The sequence below is a fragment of the Alexandromys fortis genome, unplaced genomic scaffold (genome assembly GCF_014885135.2).
Source record: "Alexandromys fortis isolate MF-2015 unplaced genomic scaffold, M_Fortis_MF-2015_v1.1 scaffold_159, whole genome shotgun sequence".
Lineage (NCBI taxonomy): Eukaryota > Metazoa > Chordata > Mammalia > Rodentia > Cricetidae > Alexandromys > Alexandromys fortis.
Window position 1 is genome coordinate 333,840 of NW_026068031.1, and position 24,363 is coordinate 358,202.

The 24,363-nt window shown below is 41.1% G+C and overlaps 2 protein-coding genes across 7 annotated transcripts in view; one reads left to right on the forward strand and one right to left on the reverse strand.

Annotated features, from left to right (window-relative positions):
• The window catches only part of Pcnx1 (pecanex 1), a 142,439-nt gene that overhangs the window by 44,797 nt on the left and 73,279 nt on the right, over positions 1-24,363 (forward strand). For 5 of the 6 annotated variants that reach the window (XM_050164471.1, XM_050164473.1, XM_050164472.1 and 2 more), the window contains exons 4-6: positions 3,464-3,509; positions 4,307-4,396; positions 14,446-16,152. In XM_050164471.1, coding sequence (XP_050020428.1) covers positions 3,464-3,509; positions 4,307-4,396; positions 14,446-16,152 — 1,843 coding nt within the window. The remainder of the gene's footprint in view (positions 1-3,463; positions 3,510-4,306; positions 4,397-14,445; positions 16,153-24,363) is intronic. The other variant, XM_050164476.1, reaches the window with a different exon arrangement.
• On the reverse strand, positions 19,509-19,866 carry LOC126515123 (protein transport protein Sec61 subunit gamma-like). Its single transcript, XM_050164477.1, has one exon. It carries the CDS (start codon positions 19,784-19,786, stop codon positions 19,580-19,582), a length of 207 nt encoding a protein of 68 aa, XP_050020434.1. The 5' UTR covers positions 19,787-19,866; the 3' UTR covers positions 19,509-19,579.

The window sequence follows — 24,363 nt, forward strand, 5'->3', positions numbered from 1 at the left end:
TGCTCTTTCCCCTCATGTCCCAGAGAGACACTCGGTCTCCTGTCCTACTTAACTCTCTGGAAACCGCCCTCGGATCCTCAGTGTTTCAGACCCTTTTTGCACACGACACTTATATTTATTACACTTAGTTCCCAGTGTGTGACGTGTGGCGAGTTGGAAGCCCGCAGAGTAGACTTCTCACTGCTCTGTAGTGTGCTGCCCCGTGCTCAGCCCGCTCTCAGTTCGTGGTTGCTAATTACCTTCCTGTGTGTAGATAATCAGGTTCTACAGATGGAATTGAGCTCAGCCTCTCTCTTAGTGGTAGGCAGCCTGGTTCTCTGGATTGCTCGCTCACAGTCTTCACCTATGATGCCGAACACTAAGCAGCATGGTGAGAATACCACAGACTGAACCAGAATCTTGAATACATGTGCGTAGTTGTGCTCCAAGTTTAAGTGAGTTCTTAGTAACGGTTTTTATTGTGAAACCATTGCTCATGATAGAACAGAGTGTTAAGTTCTTTTCGTCATCTATGGAATGGGGAAATTTGGTATTTTTTAAAAAATGTGGAAAACGACTATTGAGACAAAAAGGCCGATTTCCGTGAGAATGATTGGTACTTTGAAGTTACAGGTTGTACAACATTTGGAGTAAAGCCCTGCTATCCAGCTTCTTGTTCTTTTGGTTGTCTTATGCTTTCCTCAGCTTCTCTGTATAGAGTAAATAACTGAATCCTTAATCACTGTGCCTGTGTGTATTCTCGGTTAGCGCTGGCCCTCCTATAAGTGCAGGCACCGGCAGGTTAGCCCTGGGAGTTAGCCTATGTTCCCACTAGTGTTTGGAGAACTGGTTTTAATCTTTATTTATTTATATTTATTTAAAAAATTTTTAGGACAGGACTGGACACAGCAGGGGCCAGTCACCTTTGGATACCTGCCCTTGGTGTCCTTTCTGTTGCTCTGTCTCTGTCTTCTGGAGTATAATCGAAGTATTTGTACATCTAAACACATACTGCAGACAATTATGTTTTTCTTAAATTGTAATTCTTACATTACAATGAGAAAATATTTTAAGCTATTTTTTTACTTGGTGTTTTAGTCTTTATAATGTGTAATGTTTTCGACATAATTATTTTTACCTTTTAGATTAGTTAAAGTGAAGAAGTTAATTTAGGGTATTAGTAGATCCATGGTTGCTACCAATCTATACAGACACACTTTTTCTTGTTTGTTGTGTAGCTCTCCTACATGCCGTCATGGTTGTTTATGTGACTGTATTCTGTACCCAGTGGGACCATGTCCGTGTGGAGTTAGCACATCTTCTTCCCTTTGGCTCCTTCTAACTGCTCCTTCCCATCCTTGCTGTTCTCTGTCTTAGTCATTTCCCTCACTCCCTCTGGCCTGGGTATGAGTCTGGAGGCTGCTGGGTGCTGACTGGCACTGCCTCGGTTCTGTAGGTTGTCCTGGGCTCTGAGTACAGCAGCTCCTCTGTGCTGTTGGAGACTGAGGGAGTAGTGGGGCAGGGGCAGAGGCCTCTCTGAGCACAAGGCCATCTCTGTTTGGACCCCTCAGAGACTTCCCCCTTATATCCAGTCATCAGACCTAGGGCCTGTAGCCCCCTCTTGGTGAGGCTGGGGTCCACTTCTCCTAGACAAAAGACATGGAGCAACATCTGGACAAAGTGGGGATCTTAGCCAAGAAGGAGAATGGGCACATTTGAGGATTGCGAGCAGATAGCTAAAATTCGATTTAAAAAGTTTATTTTCTAAGTTTAAATTTTCAGAAGGATATACATTAATGGTGTTTGTATATACTTGTTTAAAAATTCGATTTGGGAAGTGACTATGTGTTCATATTTCTGGTAGACAAAAATAATATTTTTTATATAAATTGCCTAAACTGAACTGTTAAGGATTTAAGAATGGAACTTTGTTTTGCAGTAAAAAAAAAATAGTGGCTTATTTATGAACATTTGTTTTTAATTTTGGAAATAGGTTCTCACTATAAAGCCAGGCTGACCTCAAACTTGAAATTTTCCCCTTTCAACCTCCCTTGTGCTAGAATTATGGGCTGGTGACATCATGCCTTGTGACAGTTTCCCTTCAGGGCAATACAGTGCCTTACGATGTATTTAAAACAGGTGTTGAGAAAGCCTGAGAGGATCAGATTTAACAAACAGCCCCAAAATATTACAAAACTGAAAGTGCGTGGTGTGTGTGTGTGTGTGCATTTGGGGTATGTGTGCGCCCACGCACTTGTGTGTGTCCATGCAAGTGGCTGGCCAATGAATCCTAGAGCTGTACTTTCTCCACCCATCTGGTGACACGGGTGCTGGGGACCCAGAGTCTGATCCTCCTGCTTGCACGACACTTGCCAGCAGTGTTCTCTCCAGCCCTGCAGAGCTTGCTTTTTATTGGTAGCATTGATTTTACTAGTTTTGCCTGTGTGGTTTGTGTATTTTTTAGTTGCCTTTTCACTGACCAGTTACTTACACATCGTAGCACACATCTCCAGTGTCTAGCTCACCGAGTCTCTACTGTTGACAGCAATCAGTGGCCTTTCAGCTTAGCTCAGCCCCTCCTGCTCTCCCAGAAGTCTATGTATCACCTCTGCTCCAACTTTATTTCTTGTATTCTGCTGCTACAGGACTTCATGAAAGGAACAGGGTGTGGGCAAAGTAAGGAAGGCATTGTATGAGTTAAGTTGTATTTACAGTGCTGAATGTGCAAAATTGCTCAGAATCCATTGAAACCAGATTTACTGGGAGAATTCTAACGCTTGTTGATTTAGTTGACAAAATCATGCTGTATTTTGTTCTCTTACTGTGTGTGTGGTATTGATGATATTTGTTTATATGGTTTTTGTGGTTGTGTAAATAATGTGTATAGCATTCAGGGAAATGTCAGGCATCTTGAATATAAACATTAAAGACGCATCAGTTACATTTTAGTTTTCTAATTACAGTTTGTGCTAAGAATTCATTTTTTTGTATGATGGTTAGATTTTTATTATTTTTAAATGTTCTAACTGGCTATAAAAAGTATTTTATGTCTAGGAACCAAGAATAGCAAAATTTTCTGTTGCTCTCTGTGTATGTTAGTATATTTTGTCTCCTCAAACTTTGTGGTTATGTGCTCTAAGAAGTCTTAAGTTTATTCCCCACAGACTCAGTGTGTGGCTTTGCTTTGGTTTATAATACAAGCATCCTGTGATATAATGTCAAAAATAGTCATAACTGTGTGGTGCAGTTTGCCTGAGTGGCAGATGTTTGGCTGCAGGGCTCCATCAGTCCTGAGTACGCAGGGGGCTCATCCACGTGTACTGCAACAAGCAGCTGTGCGCCTCTGCTAGCGCGTGTGCAACAGGTGTCCTTAAGTATTGGTAAAGCAACTGACAGCGTGCCAGAGAAGACAGCTTTAACAATCTTGATGCTTTGGACTGGCGGTGTGTTAATTGGTGTTATTTCCTTTTTGTCTTGCTTTTAGATTGGATCTGGATCCTCTCGACTTGGAACAGCAGCAACTATTAAAGGTAGACACAGTCTAACTGAGCATTGACCGACTATTCATCTTCTCTCATTGTGTAATAAAGACAATATTCTCGAAATAACGTAACATTACACTGCCTGATTTAAATTATATTATCCTTTCACCATCTAAATATCACAGAAATATTTTGAATATTTGTATTGCTTATAAGTTTTGATCTATAAGAAACCTTTTTGGTATAACCAGACATGCCTTCCTAAGTATGGGTGCAACTTGTGAAAAATTAAGTTGCTATGAAATTTTTAAATGTAAGCATAATTGAAACATTAAAGGAGAAAAACTCTCTTTCTCTAAACTAAGTTCACAGTTTTGCTCCACAGCGTTGTAGTCGCTAACCTCCCTCGGGGAGGGATTTCCTTCATTTCAGGGTTCTCACAAGATATTTGGCATTTCTATTTAGAATCTGTTTTATTTTGTTTTTCAAGACAAGGTTTCTCTGTGTAGCCTTTGCTGTGCTGGAACTCACTCTGTATACCAGGCTGGCCTCGAACTCACAGAAGTCTGCCTGCTTTGCCTCCCAGGTGCTGGGATTAAAGGCATGCACACTGCCACCCCCACCCCGAATCTGTTTTTTTAAAGAAGCTAACACAGTCTGCCATCTTGCTTGCATTCTGTGGTAGTAGTTACGTGGCCTGTGGCACTCTGCGTGCAGTGCTTTTAGCCACATGACATCTCCTGGTGTGCAGGAGCTGCTGTGGCTGGTAGGTCTCCCTCTCTGGCCGTTCTCTGCCGTCCTTTTCTTTAGTGTCATGTCCTCATGTGTTTCTCTTATCTTTGTAGGAGACACAGACACTGCTAAGACTTCTGATGACATAAGCTTAAGTCTGGGCCAGAGCTCCAGTCTCTGTAAAGAAGGAAGTGAAGAACAAGGTAAGGGTGTCCTTCATGGTGACATCAGACCTTGTAATGTGTGGCGAATTTAAGAAATGCCTTACTTTTTTTTTTTTTTTAATGTATGACGACTGCTCTGTCTGCACGTATGCCTGAAGGCCAGAAGAAGACACCAGATCTCATTACAGATGGCTGTGAGCCCGCATGTGGGTGCTGGGAATTGAATTCAACCTCTGGAAGAGCCGCTAATGCCCTTAATGGCTGAGCTGTCTCTCCAGATGCCCCTTCCTCACATTTAACAGAAGTGTTTGTTTATTCATTTTCTACACAGTCTGTTGCTCTATAGCCCTGGCTGACCTGTAACTCATCTTATAGCTCAGATTGGCCTCAATCTTAGGTGATCCTCCTGCCTCTGCCTCCTAGGTGCTGAAATTACAGGCAGCAGCCATCATATCTGTCTCTAATATGGTTATTTTTAGGAAACAATAAAATAAAATAATTTACTAGAATAGTAGTCATGCAGCATTTTAAGTGTTTTTACCATACCAAGTTAAGTTAGACTACGCAGAGAAAGAAATTTATGAACATGTGCCCCAGTGTATGAGATGACGGGTGAGAATCTGCTGTTCTTTAGGTGCCCATGAACTTGATGCCTTACCCAATTCCATTTCTTTTTTTCTCTTCTTTTGGAGACAGGCTCTCAATGTGTAGCATTGACTGGCCTGGAACTCCCTGTGTAGACCAGGGTGACCTCACAGAGATCCGCCTGCCTCTCCCTCCTGTGTGCTGGATTATAGGTGTGCCTTTCTCCTACCCCACCTCCACTAAACTTCAGCTCTTGCAGGTGTAGTCTGTTGCTGGTGCTTGGAAGTTTATCACCTTTCTTTCTCCTCTCTGGAATTGCAATACCTTGTCATTGTTAATTTTCCCCCCACCCCAAGGCCTCTGAACATACTGAATGGTATGAATTTCTTTTTCTTTTAAGTTAAAGGTGAATCAGTTACTTTGCATAGTGCTGTATCCATTTCTATAATCCATACTATGATAATGTCCTGACAACAAGGTCATATAATCTTAGAGAACTGAGCCTGTCTGCATTTAGGAGTCATGTGCCTCATTATCCTTCCATATATCTGAAAAACACTAAGCAAGGGTTTTGTTTTGTTTAATGATAATCTGGCAGGTTGAGATTTATACACATGCAACTCTATCATTGTAGCCAGGTACAGAGTGACATAGATAAAATGTCTGGCATTCACTTGGCACAGACTGTTGTCTAGGTTGGAGGTTCACATGCTTGTTTTGTAAAGGCCTAGGTAGTTTTGCAGGTCATTTGCAGGTCAGTTGCTACCCAGCTCTGCGATTGTACAGGGAAGGATGCCTAAACCATTTCTAAGTGATCGGGCATGGCTGTGCCACACAGACACTTCCTTTACAAACATGGCCAGGCTTTGTTCCATGGTCCTGTTGGTCTCAGCCTTGGGGTTAGTTAGTTCTCTGTGTATGCATTTACTCATTTGTCCCTTTAGATATCTGAATTCAGCACTGTTGGCATTTTTACTTTACAGAGTGTCATATTATGACTTGAGGAGTTACAGGAAACTTACCATCACAGCTAAATTCTAATTACTATATTACTTTAAAATAGTTCTTTAAAAATATTTGTGTGCGTGCATGTGTGTGTGCATGCACCCATGGAGGCCAGAAGAAGGCCTTGTATTCCCCAGAACTGGTGTTAAAAGTTGTCTGTGAGTCCCCTGACATAAGTAGGACTTTGCAAGAATAGCCAGCACTGTTAATGGAGCAGCCCTCTCTCCAGTCCCTCAAGTAGTTTTATAACTTGCTTTGTTCATACAGTTTCAATGTACGTTTAGCAGATATTTTCATGTTGTTGTTATGTGCACAGCACTGTTTTAAATATTGGAAATAGTCAGTGAACAGAGAGCAGTTTGTGCCCTCTTATGGCTCCCATGTTCCCAGTATGGAGTTGTATTCCTGTGAGTCCATTATAAGAGCACATGGATGGAGAATGGAAGTAGTGGGGTTGGGGGAAAGCTTATCTTAAGATACCTACAGCAGAGACCTAAAGAAAGGGAAACCGAGGTAACAAGCCCCTTCTATGCAAGGGGAAGAGTAAGTGCAGGAGATGTAAAATAGGAACATGCCTGTTGGCTTTGGAAAGCAATGTGGCTGGCATTGGATGTGTGTGGGGCTAGGACTTTGTAAAGTCTGAGAGGCCAAGTAGTTTTTTTTTTTTTTTTTTTGTATTTTATTTTTTGTTCTTTTTAATTGTTTTTATTGAGCTATATATTTTCTCTGCTCCCTCCTTCCTCCTTCATCCCCTTCTACCGTCTCTTATGGTCTCATGCTCCAATTTACTCAGGAGATGTTGTCTTTTTCTATTTCCCATGTAGATAAGGCCATGTCTGTCTTTCTTAGGGTCCTCATTGTTGTCTAGATCTCTGGGATTGTGATTTGTAGGGTAATTTTTCTTTGCTTTATGTTTAAAAACCACTTATGAATGAGTATATGTGATAGTTGTCTTTCTGCGTCTGGGTTACTCACTCAAAATAATGTTTTCTAGCTCCATCCATTTGCCTGCAAATTTCCAGGGGTTGTTATTTTTTTCCTGCTGTGTAGTACTCCATTGTGTAAATGTACCACATTTTCCTTATTCATTCTTTGGTCGAGGAACATTTAGGTTGTTTCCAGGTTCTGGCTATGACAAACAGTGCTGCTATGAACATAGTTGAGCACATGTCCTTGTGACACGATTGAGCATCCTTTGGATATATACCCAAAAGTGGTATTACTGGGTCTTAAGGAAGGTTGTTTCCTAATTTTCTGAGAAATTGCCACACTGACATCCAAAGGGGCTGTACCATCTTGCATTCCCACCAGCAATGCAGAAGTGTTCCCTTTACCCCACAATCTCTTCAGCATAAGTTGTCATCAGTGTTTTTAATCTTGGCCATTCTTACAGGTGTGAGATAGAATCTCGGAGTTGTTTTGATTTGTGTTTCTCTCTAATGGCTAAGGATGTTGAGCATTTCCTTAAGTGTCTTTCAGCCATTTTAGATTCCTCTGTTGAGAGTTCTCTGTTTAGGTCTATACTCTATTTTTTTTAATTGCATTATTTGTTCTTTTGATGACCAATTTCTTGAGTCCTTTGTGTATTTTGGAGATCAGATCTCTGTCTGATGTAGGGTTAGTGAAGATCTTTTCCCATTCTATAGGCTGTCGTTTTGACTTGTTAACCATAACCTTTGCTTTACAGAAGCTTTTCAGTTTCATGAGGTCCCATTGATTAATTGTTTCTCTCAGTGTCTGTGCTACTGGGGTTATATTTAGGAAGTGGCCAATGCGTTCAAGTGTACTTCCCACTTTCTCTTCTATGAGTTTCAGTGTGACTGTCTTTATGTTGAGGTCTTGATTCATTTGGACTTGAGTTTTGTGCATGGTGACAGATATGGATCTATTTTCATTCTCCTACATGTTGATATCCAGTTATGCCAGCATCACCTGTTAAATATGCTTTCTTTTTTCCATTTGATATTTTTTGCTTGTTTGTCAAAAATCAGGTGATCGAAGATGTGTGGATTGATATCCGAGTCTTTGATTTGGTTCCATTGGTCCTCCTGTCTGTTTTTATGCCAATACCAGGCTGTTTTCAGTACCTGTAGCTCTGCAGTAGAGTTTGAAGTTAGGGATTGTGATGCCTCCAGAAGTTCTTTTATTGTACAGGATTGTTTTGGCTATCCCATTTTCTTTTTTCTTTTTTTTTTTTTGCTTTTTCATATGAAGTTGAGTATTGTTCTTTCGAGGTCTGTGAAGAATTTTGCTGGGATTTTGATGGGCATTGCTTTATCTATAGATTGCTTTTGGTAAGATTGCCATTTTTACTATGTTAATTCTTCCTACCCAAGAGCATGGGAGATCTTTCCATTTTCTGGTGTCTTCTTCAATTTCTTTCTTCAAAGATTTAAAGTGATTTTCATACAAGTCTTCCATTTGTTTGGTTAGAGTTACTCCAAGATATTTTATGCTTTTTGTGGCTATTATGAAGGGTGATGTTTCTCTGATTTCTTCCCCAGGCCTTTTATCATCTGTGTACAGGAGGGATACGGATTTTTTTTTTTTTAGTTAATCTTGCGTCCTGCTACATTACTGAAAGTGTTTATGAGTTGTAGAAGTTTCTTGGTAGAATTTTTGGGGTTGCTTATGTAAGCTATCATTTCATCAGCAAATAGTGAGAGTTGGACTTCTTCTTTTTCAATCCCCTTGATCTTCTTTTGTTGTCCTATTGCTCTAGCTAGGACCTCAAGAACTATATTGAGTAGATATGGAGAGAGTGGACAGCCTTGTCTTGTTCCTGATTTCAGTGGGATTGCTGGGAGTTTCTCTCCATTTAGTTTGATGTTGGATTGTATATTGCTGTTATTATGTTTAGGTATGTTCCTTTGTATCCCTGCTCTCTCTAAGAGCTTTATTATAAAGGAATGTTATGTTTTGTTGAAAGCTTTTTCAGCATCTAATGAGATGATCATATGGTTTTTATTTTTCAGTTTGTTCATATGGTGGATTACATTGACAGATTTTCGTATGTTGAACCATCCCTGCATCTGTGGGATGAAGCCGACGCCGTCATGGTTCTTGGATTTGATTTGCCAGTATTTTATGTAGTATTTTTGCATCAATGTTCATGAGTGAGATTGGTCTGTAATTTTCATTCTTAGTAATGTCTTTCTGTGGTTTGGGTATCAGGGTAATTGTAGTCTCATAAAGAGTTTGGCAATGTTCCTTCTGTTTTATGGTGTAATTTGAGGAGTATTGGTATTCGTTCTTCTTTGAAAATCTTGTAGAATTCTGAGCTGAAACCATCTGGTCCTGGGTCTTTTTTTGGTTGGGAGACTTTTGATGACTGTTTCTGTTTCTTTAGCAGTTATAGGTGATGACCAATTTCTTGAGTTTTTTGTGTATTTTGGAGATCAGCCCTGGGAGGTCATTTTTACAGATACCTGTTTTAATTTTTAGAAAGATGAACTGCTACAGTGGCTCTGATCAAAGGGATAAATGCTGAAATTGAGAGGTCATTGGAAGGGTTAAGGTAGTAAGAAGTTGCCTGGCCCCATATTCCCCCCACCCCCTTGTGTGTGTATGTATACTAATAAGATGCTGTGTTGGTGGATTTTAGTGTTCTTCTATAAGATTTTATAATACTCATGAGTGATTTATTTCAGACAGTTTTGCGTTGAACAGCAGGGAAGATGGGGTGTTCCTTAACTGAAAGGGGTGTTTAGTTTCAGAGACAGGATAGCATGGAGGGTAAGATGTGAGTTCAGTTTGTGATTCTTTGGGACCTCAAAATAGCCATGAGGAGGAAGAAGTCAGATTAGATGTTTGGATTGGACATCTAGAAGTTGTCATTGTATAAATACAACTAACCAATCAGCACATCAAATATGGAGTTAGAGCTGGGCATGGTGGGTCTCACCTGTAACTTTGGAGGGTGAAACACAAGGTTTGCCTTAATTCAGAGCCAATCTGGGGCAATAGAGTGAGTTTCAAGCCAGCCTCCACTATAGAATGAGGCTCTTTCTAAAAACAAAAACAACAACAATAAAAGAAAAAAAAGGTGCAAAGCAAAACCAGTACAAAAGCACACAGTGAGCTGGATTCTTCTGAAGACTTTTACAGGGATTTCATTCATGGTCCTGGCTGTGGTTTGTCACCACCTAGTGGCAATTGCTTAACCGGCTGTAATACTATTTAGGACTGGCTTGGCTCTAGGTTGTTTAATTGGTTAGCATTTGGTTGACAAGTTGACACTCACTTTGTCCTAAGGTTTCAGATTATTACTAGAACCAGGAATGTGGAGTGCACCTGATTCTTCCCTTCAAGGAGGAGTTCCTGACAATTTCCCTGCTCCTGTCTCTCATGTCTTCCTTGTCCAAGATCAGAATTATCGCTCACCCCCATCCCATTCAGGCCTGACAGAATATGGAGAAAATAGTCCTAGATGTTTCTGAACGTTTATCCCGATTCTGGGAAATTGAAAGAGATCTACAAGGAGGAAGTATAAGTCGGAAGCTGAAAAATCTCAGGGCTGTGACCGGAACCAATAGACTTGCAGCCATTTAGACTAAATAGAAACAGCTTGTGGTCCAAAGAACTCTGAGCCTGCTAGATGCCAGCATGATAGAGAAAGTTTGATCTCTTTGCCAGTTCTGCTTCTGAATGAAGAGATTTGAGGATGGGGCTTGGCCATTGAAAGCATTGAAGATACTGCTTACCCTATAAGGAAGTTTTATGCCGTAGTATTAGAACCTGTTGAAACTGGGCGGTCACTGGTGGCAGAATGCTCGCCTAGTCTGTGACTATTAATTACTCTTTCAATAAATTCTTGCAAAGGAGGAGAGAACCAAGCCAGTAGCTAGCATGAGACTTGAAAGATAAGGGATGGAGTATAGATTTTAAGAGAAATAATAGCATGTTTGTATCATTGGTAGAGATGGCCCAAGAGAGAAGCCTGTAGCATGCTTTTTATTTATAAATAAGTGTGGTAGGTGTTAGCGTCAGAAACAGGTGTGAGGTGTGACGTAGTCATGCTTCTGCCATTGAGAACATTCGGGTCACCCTTTTCTGTGTGTAACTTTGTGTCCTGTTTTCCTTTTTGATACGACTTTCATGCCATAAAACCGTCCCTTCTGGTTTACATACTTTTTAGTGTAGCACAAGTTTATATTCCTGTCATCACCGCAGAAGAAACCTGCAGCTGCCGCCCTCTTTGCTGCTTCCGCCTGCCCGAGAGCACAGGGTGTTTGTCTGCTGTTTGTCACCTGTTCTGAGTACTTCATAGACATGAATCTCTATGATGTGCGGCTTTTGTGCCGCCTTCGTTCATTTACCATGTTAGAGCATGTATCAGGACTTGATTTCGCCTGTGGCTAAACACATGCCGTGCAGCCCAGCACTGTGTGTGGACTGCAGAACAGAAATTATAGTTTTCATGCGGTACTGCCGCTTTCTTGGTAAGTGCTGCCTCATGGTTTTACAGAATGTTCAAAATGTGTCTAGTCCCTCTATAACACTGTCAGTAGAGTGTATAATTTACACAACCATTTTATTAGTCATTGTTAAAATTTTTAATGTTTTAAGAATTTTTGTAATAATCCAAAATGAAACCTTTGGGGGTAAGGTCTAATGCTTTATTCTTTAGCCATCGTTTCTAAAAGTAAACCAATAACCCGAGTGTAAGACCTTTCTTCTGAGAGTTTAGGGGCTAGGGAGATGGATCAGTCAGCAAAGTGCTTGCTGTGAAATAAAGGACCTGAGTTCCGTCCCCAGCACCGTGTAAGAATGCCAGGTGTGCAGAACACACCTGTGTTCCTTCCTAGGCATGACGAAACAGGAAAAGCAGACTGCCGGAGCTTGCTGTCCAGGCAGGCTAACCAAGTCAGTGAGAGACCCTGCCTCAAAAAGTAAGTTGAGAGCAGTTGAGGAAGACACTCGACATCAACCTCTGTCTCCACGTGTCCAAATGCACACGCCCCACCTCAGCCCACAGTTCTTAGAGGAAAGTTGATTTTGATCATTAATGTTAAAAAATTTCAGTATTTATTAAATTATTTTTATGTGTATGGGTGTTTTCCTGCATGTGTGTCTTTTCATTACTTACATGCCTGGTTAGAAGAAGGCATCAGATTCCTGTAACTGGAGTTAACAGATGTTGTGAGCTGCTCTGTGGATGCTGGGAGTTGACTCCATGTCTTCTGGTAGAGCAGTCAGTGCTCTAACTGCTGAGCCACCTCTCCAGCTCTGATCATTAGCATGTTAAAGTCCCACTTCATATAATAGTTGTGGTGGTGGTAGTGGTGGTGTGTGTGTGTGTGCCATAGAGCACACATGGAGGTCAGAGGACAACTTGGTAGAGTCACTTCTCTCTTTCCACCTTTACGTAGATTCTGGGGATCCAGTTCAGGCAAGCCTTTTCTCAATAAACCACATTCTCAATAAATGCTGTCCCCAGATTTATATTCTTTTAAAGTATATAAATATGTGCGGTGGCTTCATTTTTATTTTCATCTTAAGCGAGAGTGTTTGCTTTTTATCATTGATATTCAGGTGAATAGAATCTGACTTACAGTTTGCTCACATGGTTACAATAATTTTTCTGGCCAGGTGATGGTGTCACACACCTTTAATCCCAGCACTCGGAAGGCAGAGGCAGGCAGATCTCAGAATTTGAGGCCAGCCTGTCTACACGAGCTAGTTCCAGGATAGGTTCCAAAGCTACAGAGAAACCCTGTTTCTAAAAACAACAACAAAAACAAAAACAAAAATAATTTTCCCTTTTTGTTGTTTTTTTTTTATTTCTAACCCAGGCTAGCAGATCCTGATGCCCCAGTCTCCTGGGTGCTTAGGTTAAAGGCCTGTGTCACTACATACAAATTAATAGTTTTCTTTTGTGTGAAGCTAACATTGGGTTTAGGCATCCTTTTCTGCCAAACACATAATTTAAAAATCAGCTTTTGTGTAGGCAGATGGAATTTTGTATATCCATAATTCTATTTATGATGCATATGATAATTCAGTCAGTAACTCCTACCTTAAATGGAAACTAAGGAATGTTCTATAGGAATGTTCTATACAGGAATGTAATACAGGAATGTAATACAGAGCAAGATGTATTTTTTGGGGGGGGTATTTTATAATTGTTTCATCAGTGATGAGAGAAAATGCAGGATTTTAGCCTATAATTATTATTTGTTGTTGATACTTAATATATTCTCATTGATGGCATTTTTGATCACATTCATCCTCACTCTTCCCCCAACTCCTTCCAGACCCATCCTCTGCCCCCCTCATCCCAACTTGGAGTCTTCATTGAAGAAGAAATATATATATATATACACACACACATATACATATACATATATACACACAAATATACATCATTCTCTCTATATACAAAATTATATACACTTGTATATATTTTTTCCCTTCTAATTTGTGCTGTTGCTGCAGTCACGGGTGTGGGTCCATTCAATACAGTACCCTCCAAGGGCCTTCCCTAAACTGATTCTTCCTCCCCGAGAGATCACCAGATGTCACATCTTCAAAGTGAGGCCTGTGAGTTTCTGTCATTTTGTGACTGTGACAAATCGTGAGATACCTTGCATCACTATGTGGTCTCTTGTTTGAGTATTGATCAGCACTTTAATTTTGTTGTTGTTTGTTTCTTCCTACTCTAGGTTTTAATAACTTTTTTAATCCTCTTAATATTTGTGTGTGTTTGGATAGTGTAGACTTGAGTTGCTGTGGTTTGCGTGCGGAGGTCGGGGATAGTTGTGTGGTGCTAGCCTTGTTTGCTCTCTTCACGTGTGCTCCTGGAATCTCTTTGCCCACCGAGTGATTTTGGAGACCCCATTCTAAGTTTTTAGTTGTAAAATAATCCTGTTTTTTTCAAAGAATTAAAGTATTTCCTAAGGTATAATAATGATAGTTATTATTAATTTTGATTTTATATGTGTAACTATATATGTATATATTCAGTGTCTACTGCCTACTGCTTATGAAGTTGTTAATACATTTTTTTTAGATGAAGAGCCAGTCTCAGAATGGTAACTCAAGGCTACCTATTTGTAAGTTAGAAATAGAACTTGGAGCAGATTGTGGTGACGCACACCTGAAATTGCAGACTCAGGATGCTGAGACAGGAGGATCTTAAGTTCAAGCCTAGCCTGGGTTAAATAGTGAGACCCTTTTCAAAAAGGGAGGGAGGGGAGGAACGAACACACACAGAGAGAGTGAGAGGCAGACAGACAGACAGACAGACAGAATGGAACCTTTTCTGAATTCTTTTGAAGACCTCAAAAAATTGAAAAGGTTAGTTCATTCCATCAGTTAGAATGATTTCTTTGTGCACTTTTAAACAAACCAGCTCTTTGGGATGACTGGCCAGCTTGTTCAGTGAATTGAGAATTGCTTAGACTTGATTTCCTGTGTGCTGTGAATTCTTTCCTTTGTTAGACAGTGAGGAGCTGATCATGCGTCTGTGTTAACATTTTCAAATGTGTTTGGAACAGATTTGGCGACTGATCGCAAGCTCTTCCGCCTGGTCTCCAATGACTCCTTCATCTCTATCCAGCCTTCCTTGTCCTCTTGTGGACAGGACTTACCAAGGGACTTCAGTGACAAAGTGAGCCTGCCAAGTCATAGCCAGCACCACCATGTCGATCAGTCCCTGTCCAGTGCCTGTGACACAGAAGTGGCTTCTCTCGTACCTTTACATTCACACTCTTACAGGAAAGAGCACCGGCCACGAGGAGTGCCACGGACTTCCAGTTCTGCTGTGGCTTTTCCTGATGCCTCTCTGAATGACTTTCCTCTCTACCAGCAGAGACGGGGATTAGACCCAGTCAGTGAGTTAGACTCTTCTAAGCCTCACTCTGGGTCTAGAGAGTCTTTAGTAGAGAAGTCCTGCCCACCTGCAGAATTTCAGCCTGCTGGTGACCTGAGGAAAAGTAATTCTCAGCCACCCACAAAGTGTGGGAAGAGCAGAGCGCTGAACGCTGACAAAAGTGTGGACAGCCTGAGGAGCCTGAGCACACGGAGTAGCGGGTCCACTGAGAGCTACTGCAGCGGGACTGACAGGGACACCAACAGTACTCTGAGTAGCTATAAAAGTGAGCAGACCAGCTCCACTCACATCGAGAGCATCGTGTCTGAGCACGAGGAGTCTCCCAAAGTGGGAAAGAGGAATGCCAGGAAGAAGGGCTGTGCTGACTCAGCAGAAGAGAGGCGCCACGGTGCCGGTGACCAAAGGACTAGCTGTGACAAGACTGCCCCCGAGGGGAGTGAATCTGGTGGGCCTCCTGAGGACCCAGGTGCTCAGGCATCCGGGGACGTACCTGACCAGGTTGCTCCTAGCAGCTCTGCATCAGAAGATGCCAATAAAAACCCCCATGCAAATGAGTTTACTGTCCCTGGGGACAGGCCATCTGAGCAGAGTGCAGAGAGCAAAGAGGAGCAGGGCGAGAAGCCCAGCATTTCCACAGACCCCAGAGTTTGTAGAGACAGTGGTGGGAAGCAGAAGGAAGGTGATGTCCGACCCAAATCCTCCAGTGTAATCCACCGGACAACCTCTGCGCACAAGCCAGGCAGAAGGCGCGCAGGAAAGAAACGGGCCAGCAGCTTCGACTCCAGTCGCCATCGGGACTACGTTTCCTTCCGAGGAGTCTCTGGCAGCAAGCCTCACAGTGCTGTGTTTTGTCCCGACGAGGACTCTAGTGATCAAAGTGATTTGAGCAGAGCACCAAGTGTGCATTCTGCTCACCAGTTCAGCAGCGATAGCTCTTCCAGCGCCACCTCTCATTCGTGCCAGTCTCCTGAGGGCAAATACAGTGCCCTCAAGACCAAACATGGCCATAAGGACCGGGGCACAGACTCGGACCACACACACAGAGCTCATGCAGGCCCTGAGGGAACCGCCAAAAAGAGGGCCACTCGAAGGACTTCCAGCACAAATAGTGCCAAGACGCGGGCTCGGGTGCTGAGCTTGGATAGTGGCACTGTGGCCTGTCTGAATGACACCAACAGGCTGCTGGCACCTGAAAGTATAAAGCCCTTAACCACTTCAAAGTCAGACCTTGAGGCCAAAGAGGGAGAGGTGCTAGATGAGCTGTCTTTGCTGGGCCGGGCTTCCCAGTTAGAGACAGTCACTCGGTCTAGGAATAGTCTGCCAAGCCAGGCTGCCTTTCCTGAAGGGGAAGAACAGGATGCAGCCCCTGGAGGTAAGTGAGCCACAGGAACTCAAGGGTCACTGCAGACTGTCACCGTGCTCGGAGTAGTCTAATAGAAGCTTCAGAAAGTGTCATTTCCCCGTGTTAGGAAGCGGCTTCTTTCAGTGGGAGTAGTCTCTGATGGTCCGACTGTCTGATTGGACACATGAGTTTATTCTTGATTGCCTCCCTTTTCTAAGCTAGTTTTGCCATTAATAACCCAATTAGTTCTCTCCTTTGTACAATAGCAACAGTTTTACAACTATATGAGAGTGACAAACCGCTATAGCCAAGTCTTCACAGTGTGCTGCTGAACTCCCAGAGGCAGCCACTCAATCCGTCACAGAAGATTGATTCTCCAAACACTACTGTGGCACTGGGGTCGTTCTGTTTATCTGCTTTTCTCAATTCAAGTTTTAGATACTAAGAAAATGATATTTTCCCCATGATTTCTCACTGTACTTAAGGTGAATTAAGTTGAAGTTTATAATTTATATTAATTAGCATTCTATTTTTTTATGTGCTTATTTATATTTTGATTTTTGAGACGGGATCTCAGTGTGTAACCCTGGCTGGCCTAGAATGCACTATGTAGATCAGGCTGGCCTCAAACTGTTCTGTTAGCCTTTGCCTCCTGAGTGCTGGGATTAAAGGCATACATCATCACTTCCTGCTGTATTAGCATTTTAATCTGTTAATTGATGCATGGTATTCCCTATGATGGTGATGGTGTTTGGGTAAAGTAATAACTTACTAATTTCAGGTTTTGGGGGAGTTGTACAAAGTTGGATAGGTGATATTGTTTAGTGTGTGTTGACCTGTTTTTCAGAGGTGGTGTTCTTCACTGTTTTCCTCCTACCTCAGACTGTTGACTGTTCTGCTGATTATGAAGTCTTTCTGGGTACAGTGAGAATGAGGCCTTCTGCTGTCAGCACACATGAGTCTTGGAGGGTCACAGTCATTTGCTATAATAGTGCTGATTCTCTCCTTAACAGTCAAAGTTGATGCTCTGTTCATACAGGCATTTCAAACGTGTCTACACTTACCTTAAAAGAATTTCAGGTTCATCTGGAGTATTTTAAAGATCATACTATAAAGATGTTCTTGCTTGTATTTATTTTTTTCTATTTCTAGAAAGCTTCTAACAAAAGTTAACTTATAATGGGATTGTAAAGAAATTATTTTTAGTGCTGAAGGAGTTCTCAAAGTAGTCTTCTAAGCTGTATATTAGAGGTGATTGTATCTGAAGTGGTTCTTACCACTTGGTTGCTGCATGAATGTCTTACAGTTTTGACCTGGATGTCATTCTATATATAGAGACTTCTCAGAGAAACGTTCTCATGTGTGTCTGTTCTTGATGTCAGTGACTCCATTGGGTTTTAAAAAAATAGCTTCTTTTAAGTTATCAAAATAAAATTTGAGAGTGAACATGTTATAGTATGTTCTAAATATTGCTAAAATAAATGGTATTGCCAGAATATAAATGTTACTAGCATATGTACAAGATGTGCTATGGAAAGTCTCTGTCTTTGCATACTTACCGTCGTTTCCTTTCCATAGTGAATGTTGATTTTCCTTTTTTGTTTTGTTTGGTGGTTTTACAAAATTACGTGGAAAGTGTTATTACCTTCTTCATGCAGTTCTGTGACCATGTAAGTCTTCATATTTCTAGATTCCAGATTTGTTTGTTTGTATCTTTAAAATCTCCACTAAATGTTAATAATAAAGCAATGAACTAAATTTTTAAGATCTCAACTTTGGTTGAAGAAATTCACTAGTATGCGGGAGGTTGAAGATTTTTTTTGTCAAATAAGGGTACTGCTAGGGTGTTTATTTTGTTTGTTTTTATTGTGCTTAGAATGAAAAACAAAACAAAATGATTTAAATGTGTTAGAGATTTCTGTATCCATTACACCTAAATACAAGGGTTTGCTGTGTTTTAGTTGAACTTCCAGAAAACTTGGAAGTAGCAGGAAGGAATTTAAATGTTCCCATTTAAAATTGACATAATTTCAGTTTGTGTCGATATGAGCGTCATTCGTTACAGTCTTGTCTGGTGATTTAGGAGTGATGTGTCTGGGTTGTACTCCAAAATCATGACGAAACATGATGGCACACATTGTTCTCTCTCTGTGTCTGTCTCTCTCTGTCTCTCTGTGTCTCTCCTGGACATAAAACTGTAAGTGAATTTTAATCTGGGTAGATCTGGAGGTATTGCTGCCTTCTCCAGATACTTTATTATTGGGGTGAATGGTGTTAGGGTGGAGGCTTGGAGTTTGGGAAATACTTGAAAGTGTTACAATAAAGCCCTGAAATAGAGGTGATGTAGCCTAGGTTCACATGTGTGTTAGTGTTTGGGCTCCACTGTAATTGGTACCCTCAGAGACCTGTTTATCTTCATGAGGCCTCCACATTGTCATCTGTGGATGAGGTGAAAACATTACCTGTTGCATAGCGAAAAATGAAGGGAGTTCATCTGTAAGATGCTTAGAAAGTGCCCAGCATGTCGTAAATGTTTAAGAGCTACTGTTATTGGGAAGCAGACTAGTGCTGTGCTACAGAAATGTGTCCTGTCCTGTTCTGTTCTGTTGGTTCAGAGGTAAATACAAGGAAGTAATTACATATTGAAACAAATTGGAGTTGTTCTACTTGTGTAAAACTATATAATAGTGAAAATACAAATGATATTCCCAATTTCACACTTAACAGGAAACATTTTTAGTAGCTAATCTCTTTTGGCAGTGACACGCCATAACTTCCTGCATGGTATGTAGTCCTGTCACAGTGCTTTGCGTGTGTTCATGGCCCTGTGTGTGCCAGACAGGCACTCTGCAGTGGAGCTGTGCCACCAGCAAGCTCCCCTGTCTGGTTTAGGATCTCTTAGCCTTCATCAGGTCTTCTGCTCAAAGTCACATTTTACTAATAATTGTCTGCAGTTGTGTAGGTGAAACTTTTTGAGTTCAGTTTGTTTTTTCATTGACCTCTTGCTTTGTACTTAATTTTTCTTATAAGGCATATCTCTAATTTATGACTAATACTTTGAATAAAACACACACACACACATAATAGAAAAATGTCTTGTTTTTGACTTGTCCTATATCAGATAAAAATGGTCTTGGGCCCCTAAATTTATCTCCTATATGATACAATAGTATGCTTATAATATGTTTTCTATATCGGTTGTCAGGTTATAAAGAATAGCTGAAGTCGAGGGGTTTGTGTGTATTTTAAGGTTTATGCAGTATTCTGCATTTCTGTGTTTTTTTGTTGTTTTTTTTGTCATGGGAAAAATGTTTATTTTGAAATTATTTTAGTTTAGAAATACAAAACCTCTTGGGGAGGGAAGAAGGAAAGGAAAACACAAAGTATACAGGCAACTTTTTACTTCATAAGCTTCTCACAACCTCGTTTGCTCCTAGTTCCCGCGAAGAGAAAGCATTCAGCCACCCACAATAATGTTATTAATAGGGATATGGATCAGTTTCACAAAGAAGCCAATGAATCCCATGATAGCAAATCCTATGGCTGTGGCCATGGCAATCTTCTGGAATTCTTTTCTGTCGGGTTTGGTGCATCTTTTAACCAGCCGAATTGAGTCCTTTACAAACTGCTGACTTGGCTCAACAAACTGTATTACCTGATCCATGACTGATTGTGGGACGGCGACTTGAGGAGGCAAAGACACGTAGCTTAGGAGAGGACTGAGCCCAACGGAACCCTGTTGTTTTGTTTTTAAGACAGGGTTTCTCTGTGTAGACTTGGCTGTCCTAGAACTTGCTTTGTAGACCAGGCTGGCCTTGAACTCACAGAGCTCCCCCTGCCTCTGCCTCCTGAGTACTGGGATTAAAGGTGTGTGGAACCACTATCTGGTGATTTATTTATGTTATTATTTTATGTAACTGAGTGGTTTACTGTGTATGTGCACAAGGTAGGTACAGAGGTCAGAAGAGGATCCTTGGAACTGGTGTTACAGATCGAACCATCCCGTGGGTGCTGGGAATTGAACCGTGGTTCTCTGCAAGTGCTCTCAGCTACTGAGCTGTCTCCTGTTCCTACTGAATTCCTTAACCTGTATCTCTCTGAGAAAAGTATCTTAAAAGAATTTCTTACTGTCATGTATTTTATGTGTGTGAATGATTTGATGACACATATGTTTGAGTAACTAGTGTATACTTGTTACCCTCAGAGGTCAGAAGACCCTAGGTCTCCTGGAACTGTAGTTATAAATGGTTGTGAGCCTCTGCACATGTGGGTGCTAGCTCTTGGCCTGGGATCTAAACCACTGAGCCATCTCTCCAGCCCCTGAGAAAATTGTTTTAGATACATTGTTTGAGCCACTGTTCTGTGGGCTACATCCCTTGTCCCTGAAGTCAGTGTTCATATATACACAGTTCTCAAATTCAGTTCAGTGCCAGATTTGCCAGGGAGGAACAAACAGTATTCTCTCTCTAAGAGCAGTGGGATTCTACATGAGCAATCCAGTGAGTCCATAACCCACGAACTGCATGAGTAGAATAGTTGATAGAAAACCTCTTTACTTATTTATACTCAGAACTCTCCAGCTTTGAAGATTTAGAGGGGGTAGCTTTTGGTTCTACTGCTCCAGAATCTTCTATTTAGTGTACATAGCCTTGGATGCTTTTCTTGTTGTCATCCACAAAGCCAGCTGATAGTGTTTTAGGGCATCCGTATAAACAGAAATTGCTGTACCAAACAGTTCCATATCAAATGTGTAGAGTTTCTATAACTTTCTGAAGTAAATTTAAAATAACCCTAAGGTTTGATTTTGCATTTCTTTTTAATGGTCAGGAATACACTATCCCATAGGTCTTCAAATGTCCAGGATATTTGCCTGTTTTCCATGTTATGCATTCAAGCATAACCCTGATGGAGAGACTGCATTAATATAAAGGAAATAAAGCCCAGAACTGAAGCATTTTTTTGGGATCCTTGTGCTCTTGAGGTCAGACAGGAGAAATGGGAGTTTGAGGTTAGCCTGGGCTGCCTGAGATGTGTCTCAGAGAGGGAGGGAGGCAGAGAGAACACAAAACTGAATAAAAGCTGAATTTTCTGAGATTATTGTAAATTGTGTCTTTTGAAGACATTTTAATGCAAATAAGGAAATTATTAGAAAGTCAAGACTTGTTATAAAAGCATACTTAAAATATATCCTTAATTTTTGTACTTCATATATTCGTAAGTTTTGAATCACTGGACTGCTTCTGAGTTTTTCTTATACATACAAATTAGTTCTGCTTAGAGTGCTTAGTTTTTCACTGTTTACATTTGATAGACAGGTTTGAACAGTTAGCTTGTTCACTTGCTAGAAAATCCTGAGTTTTATGTAAGGTTAAAGAGCTAACTTTAAAAGATTTTGTAGCATTTTTTTCTCCCTTCTGGTGTCCTATTTAAAAAAAAAAAAAAAGAAGAGGAGGAGGAGGAGGAGAAGGAAGAGAGTTTCTTCCAAGGCTTAGGATTTGATTCTTCAGAGGCCTCTTCAGTTATTTTTTTAAATGTTCTTTCTCTTGTAAACTTGAATGATTCGTAAAGGCTGGAAGATGACTTATTAGGTAAAGGGCTTCCTGTGCAGACACAAGGTTCAGGTCCTTAGTGCATCTATGGGCGTCTCCACAAATGAGCACATTCCAACACAAACATATGCATATATACATAATTAAAAGACAGTTAAGGAAATACGTAATTTATATAACTATTTTGTAGATTAAAATATGAATGTGTAAAATTATTTAAAGCTTTTCTTTTAAGAAGAAGCCAAAGAGATTTTTGTTGTTACTGTCTTATGTACATGAGTGTTTTATCTGCATATGTGTTACGAGTGTGCCAGGTGTTTGCAGAGTGCAGAAGAAGATATCAGATCCCTGGAACTGTAGACATGGTTATGAGTCACTATGTGGGTTCTGGGACTCAAACCTAGGTCCTCTGAAAGAGTAACCAGTGTTCTTAACCACTGAACCATTTCTCCAACCCACCAACAGAGTTTTCTTTTCTTTTTTTTTTTTAACTAAAAATGGACACTGGCAAATTTTCTTTCTTTTCTTTCTTTCCTTTGTTGTTTAGATGGTTTTTTAATTTTGTTCTTGCCCTTCTTAGAGACTTAGCTTTCCTGTAAGAGTAATACCTCCAAGAGTCTCCAGTAGAAACAGATTAATAAAGAAGAGCATTTCCCTTTTCCTGTCTTCTGTGGTTAGTGATCATATGCTGCTTTCCGAGAGTCAGCTCATAAGTTAGGTCTGGGTTCAATTTTCTGTTCATTTGCAACAGAATAGAGAATGAAGATTCTATAATGAAGTTGATTCAACCAGTAAAATTGATTATAGTAGTTTGTTGTTGAGTAATGGTTTGTAAAAAAATGGGATATAGTTTATTTCAGCTTTAGAATAAAATTTTCAGTAATGTGGTCCACAAGGTGGCTCTTGAATTGAATTACCAGCTAGTAATTGTATCTGTAACGTGACCTCTCTGTGCAGGTGTCTCAGAGCTGTGACAGGTGTAACCTACTTACCTCATTGTCCTGTCTTCCCTCACCTGGTGTGTTCCTCCTCGGGTCTCTGCTCTGCCGGTGTGTGTTTCTCTGCCGATGCAGAGCGCATTTCCGTTCATCAAGGTTGTGGTTCTCAGTGGTCGAAACCTGCTTTACAGTTTATGCCAGCGAAACAGCAGCCTCGTCTGCATCTGCTTTCTACGATGGGCAGGTTCCATGTCCGAGTTGTCTAGCAGTGATCAACATGCTCCGTGTTACTACTGAGTGTTGAGGTGTGGGTCAGGAGGACTAGCCGAAGTTATAGTTTCCACTAACAGAAATGTGAGTAGCTACTGCTGGCTGGTTAGTGGCCTCTGTGTTAGACAGCCAGGCCTAGATGACCACTGCTGGCTGGTTAGTGGCCTCTGTGTTAGACAGCCAGGCCTAGATGACCACTGCTGGCTGGTTAGTGGCCACTGTGTTAGACAGCCAGGCCTAGACAAGCAGGTTCAGTCAGCTTCATGGTTTTCTGCGGACATGTCTGACTTTCACAGACAAACAACGACCTTTCACATTTAAAGGCCCTTTCATGTTTGGAAAAATGTTTCTGTATGAGCTTCTTTATTCTTTGCTCATATGTTAACATCAAAATATCCTTCCTCAGAATCCAAAGAATCCCAGAAGACTTAGAGTCCTGGGGAAAGAGCAGTTGTTTCATGTTCACCTGTGAAATCATTTTACATTTTACACTGATTAGATTGGTCAGTTGGTGTGGTTTTATCACTGTGTATAATTTCTCATGGTTCTGTTGCAGTTTTATTGTTGTCTGCTTGGTTTAGCTTGATTCCAGCCTAAGCGATCTTCTGTGCTTGGTTTTTATTTATATCTGCTTCCTAATGCTGAAGAGACTAGGACAAGGGCCCTAAAGTTTTCAAATAAAGTTTTGCCACAGCACTTTCTGGTTAAGATATGTTTGTTACCTTGAACGTTTTCTGCCAGCTGTCAGTCAGTTTCAGAATTATAGCCTGGGGTCCCGGGGGATGCAGCTCACTACCCTACTCCCTGGCATCCACAGTGAGTAGTCTGAAGTTGGGTGGTTCGAAGCTTTCCACCTTAATGGCGATGCAAAGGTGTCACCATTTGGTAGAAATCATGCTTTGGATTTTGCTCTTCTCCTGGGTGAGTGATAGGCAGTTGACTACTGCCTCAGTGTTGGGCAGTGGTAGCAGCCCAAGTCAACGCTCCCAGTCAGGAATGTACCCTGCTGAATTGAGTGTCTGTGTATCAAGTGCACTTTTGACCCCTGGTGCTTTAAGTTAATGATGGTTGATCAGACTGCAGCCCCATCCAAAGGGAGGGAGCATCTGTGTGCTTGCACTGCTTTTACTAGTCCCACGAGAAGAGAAACGAGCACTCGTTCCCATTAGGGACACTCACAGCTTTTTTAAAGGGGAAAAGTAGGGAGAAGTGCCGAAAATAACGAGGCTTTCGGAAAAACATTTAAAGTGGCAGAGATCCTAAAATAGAAAGTTAAGGATGAAGAGAAAGTGTTGAGGTCAGATAATAGATCCAAAATGCTATTTTCCAAAAAACTAACTTTGGAGAAAGGGTACATACTTTGTATATATTCCCTAATGTGACAGGAGACCCAAGTGTTCCTTCTCCCAAGAGGGTGGGAAGTCCAGAGAGAGACAGGCTCAGCTGACCTAGGCTCATGTTTGACCTAAGTCTGTCTTAATGCA

What these genes read in the sequence shown, in the direction of transcription:
- LOC126515123 (XM_050164477.1), bottom strand. Translation starts at nt 19,786, where the DNA reads ATGGATCAGGTAATACAGTTTGTTGAGCCAAGTCAGCAGTTTGTAAAG.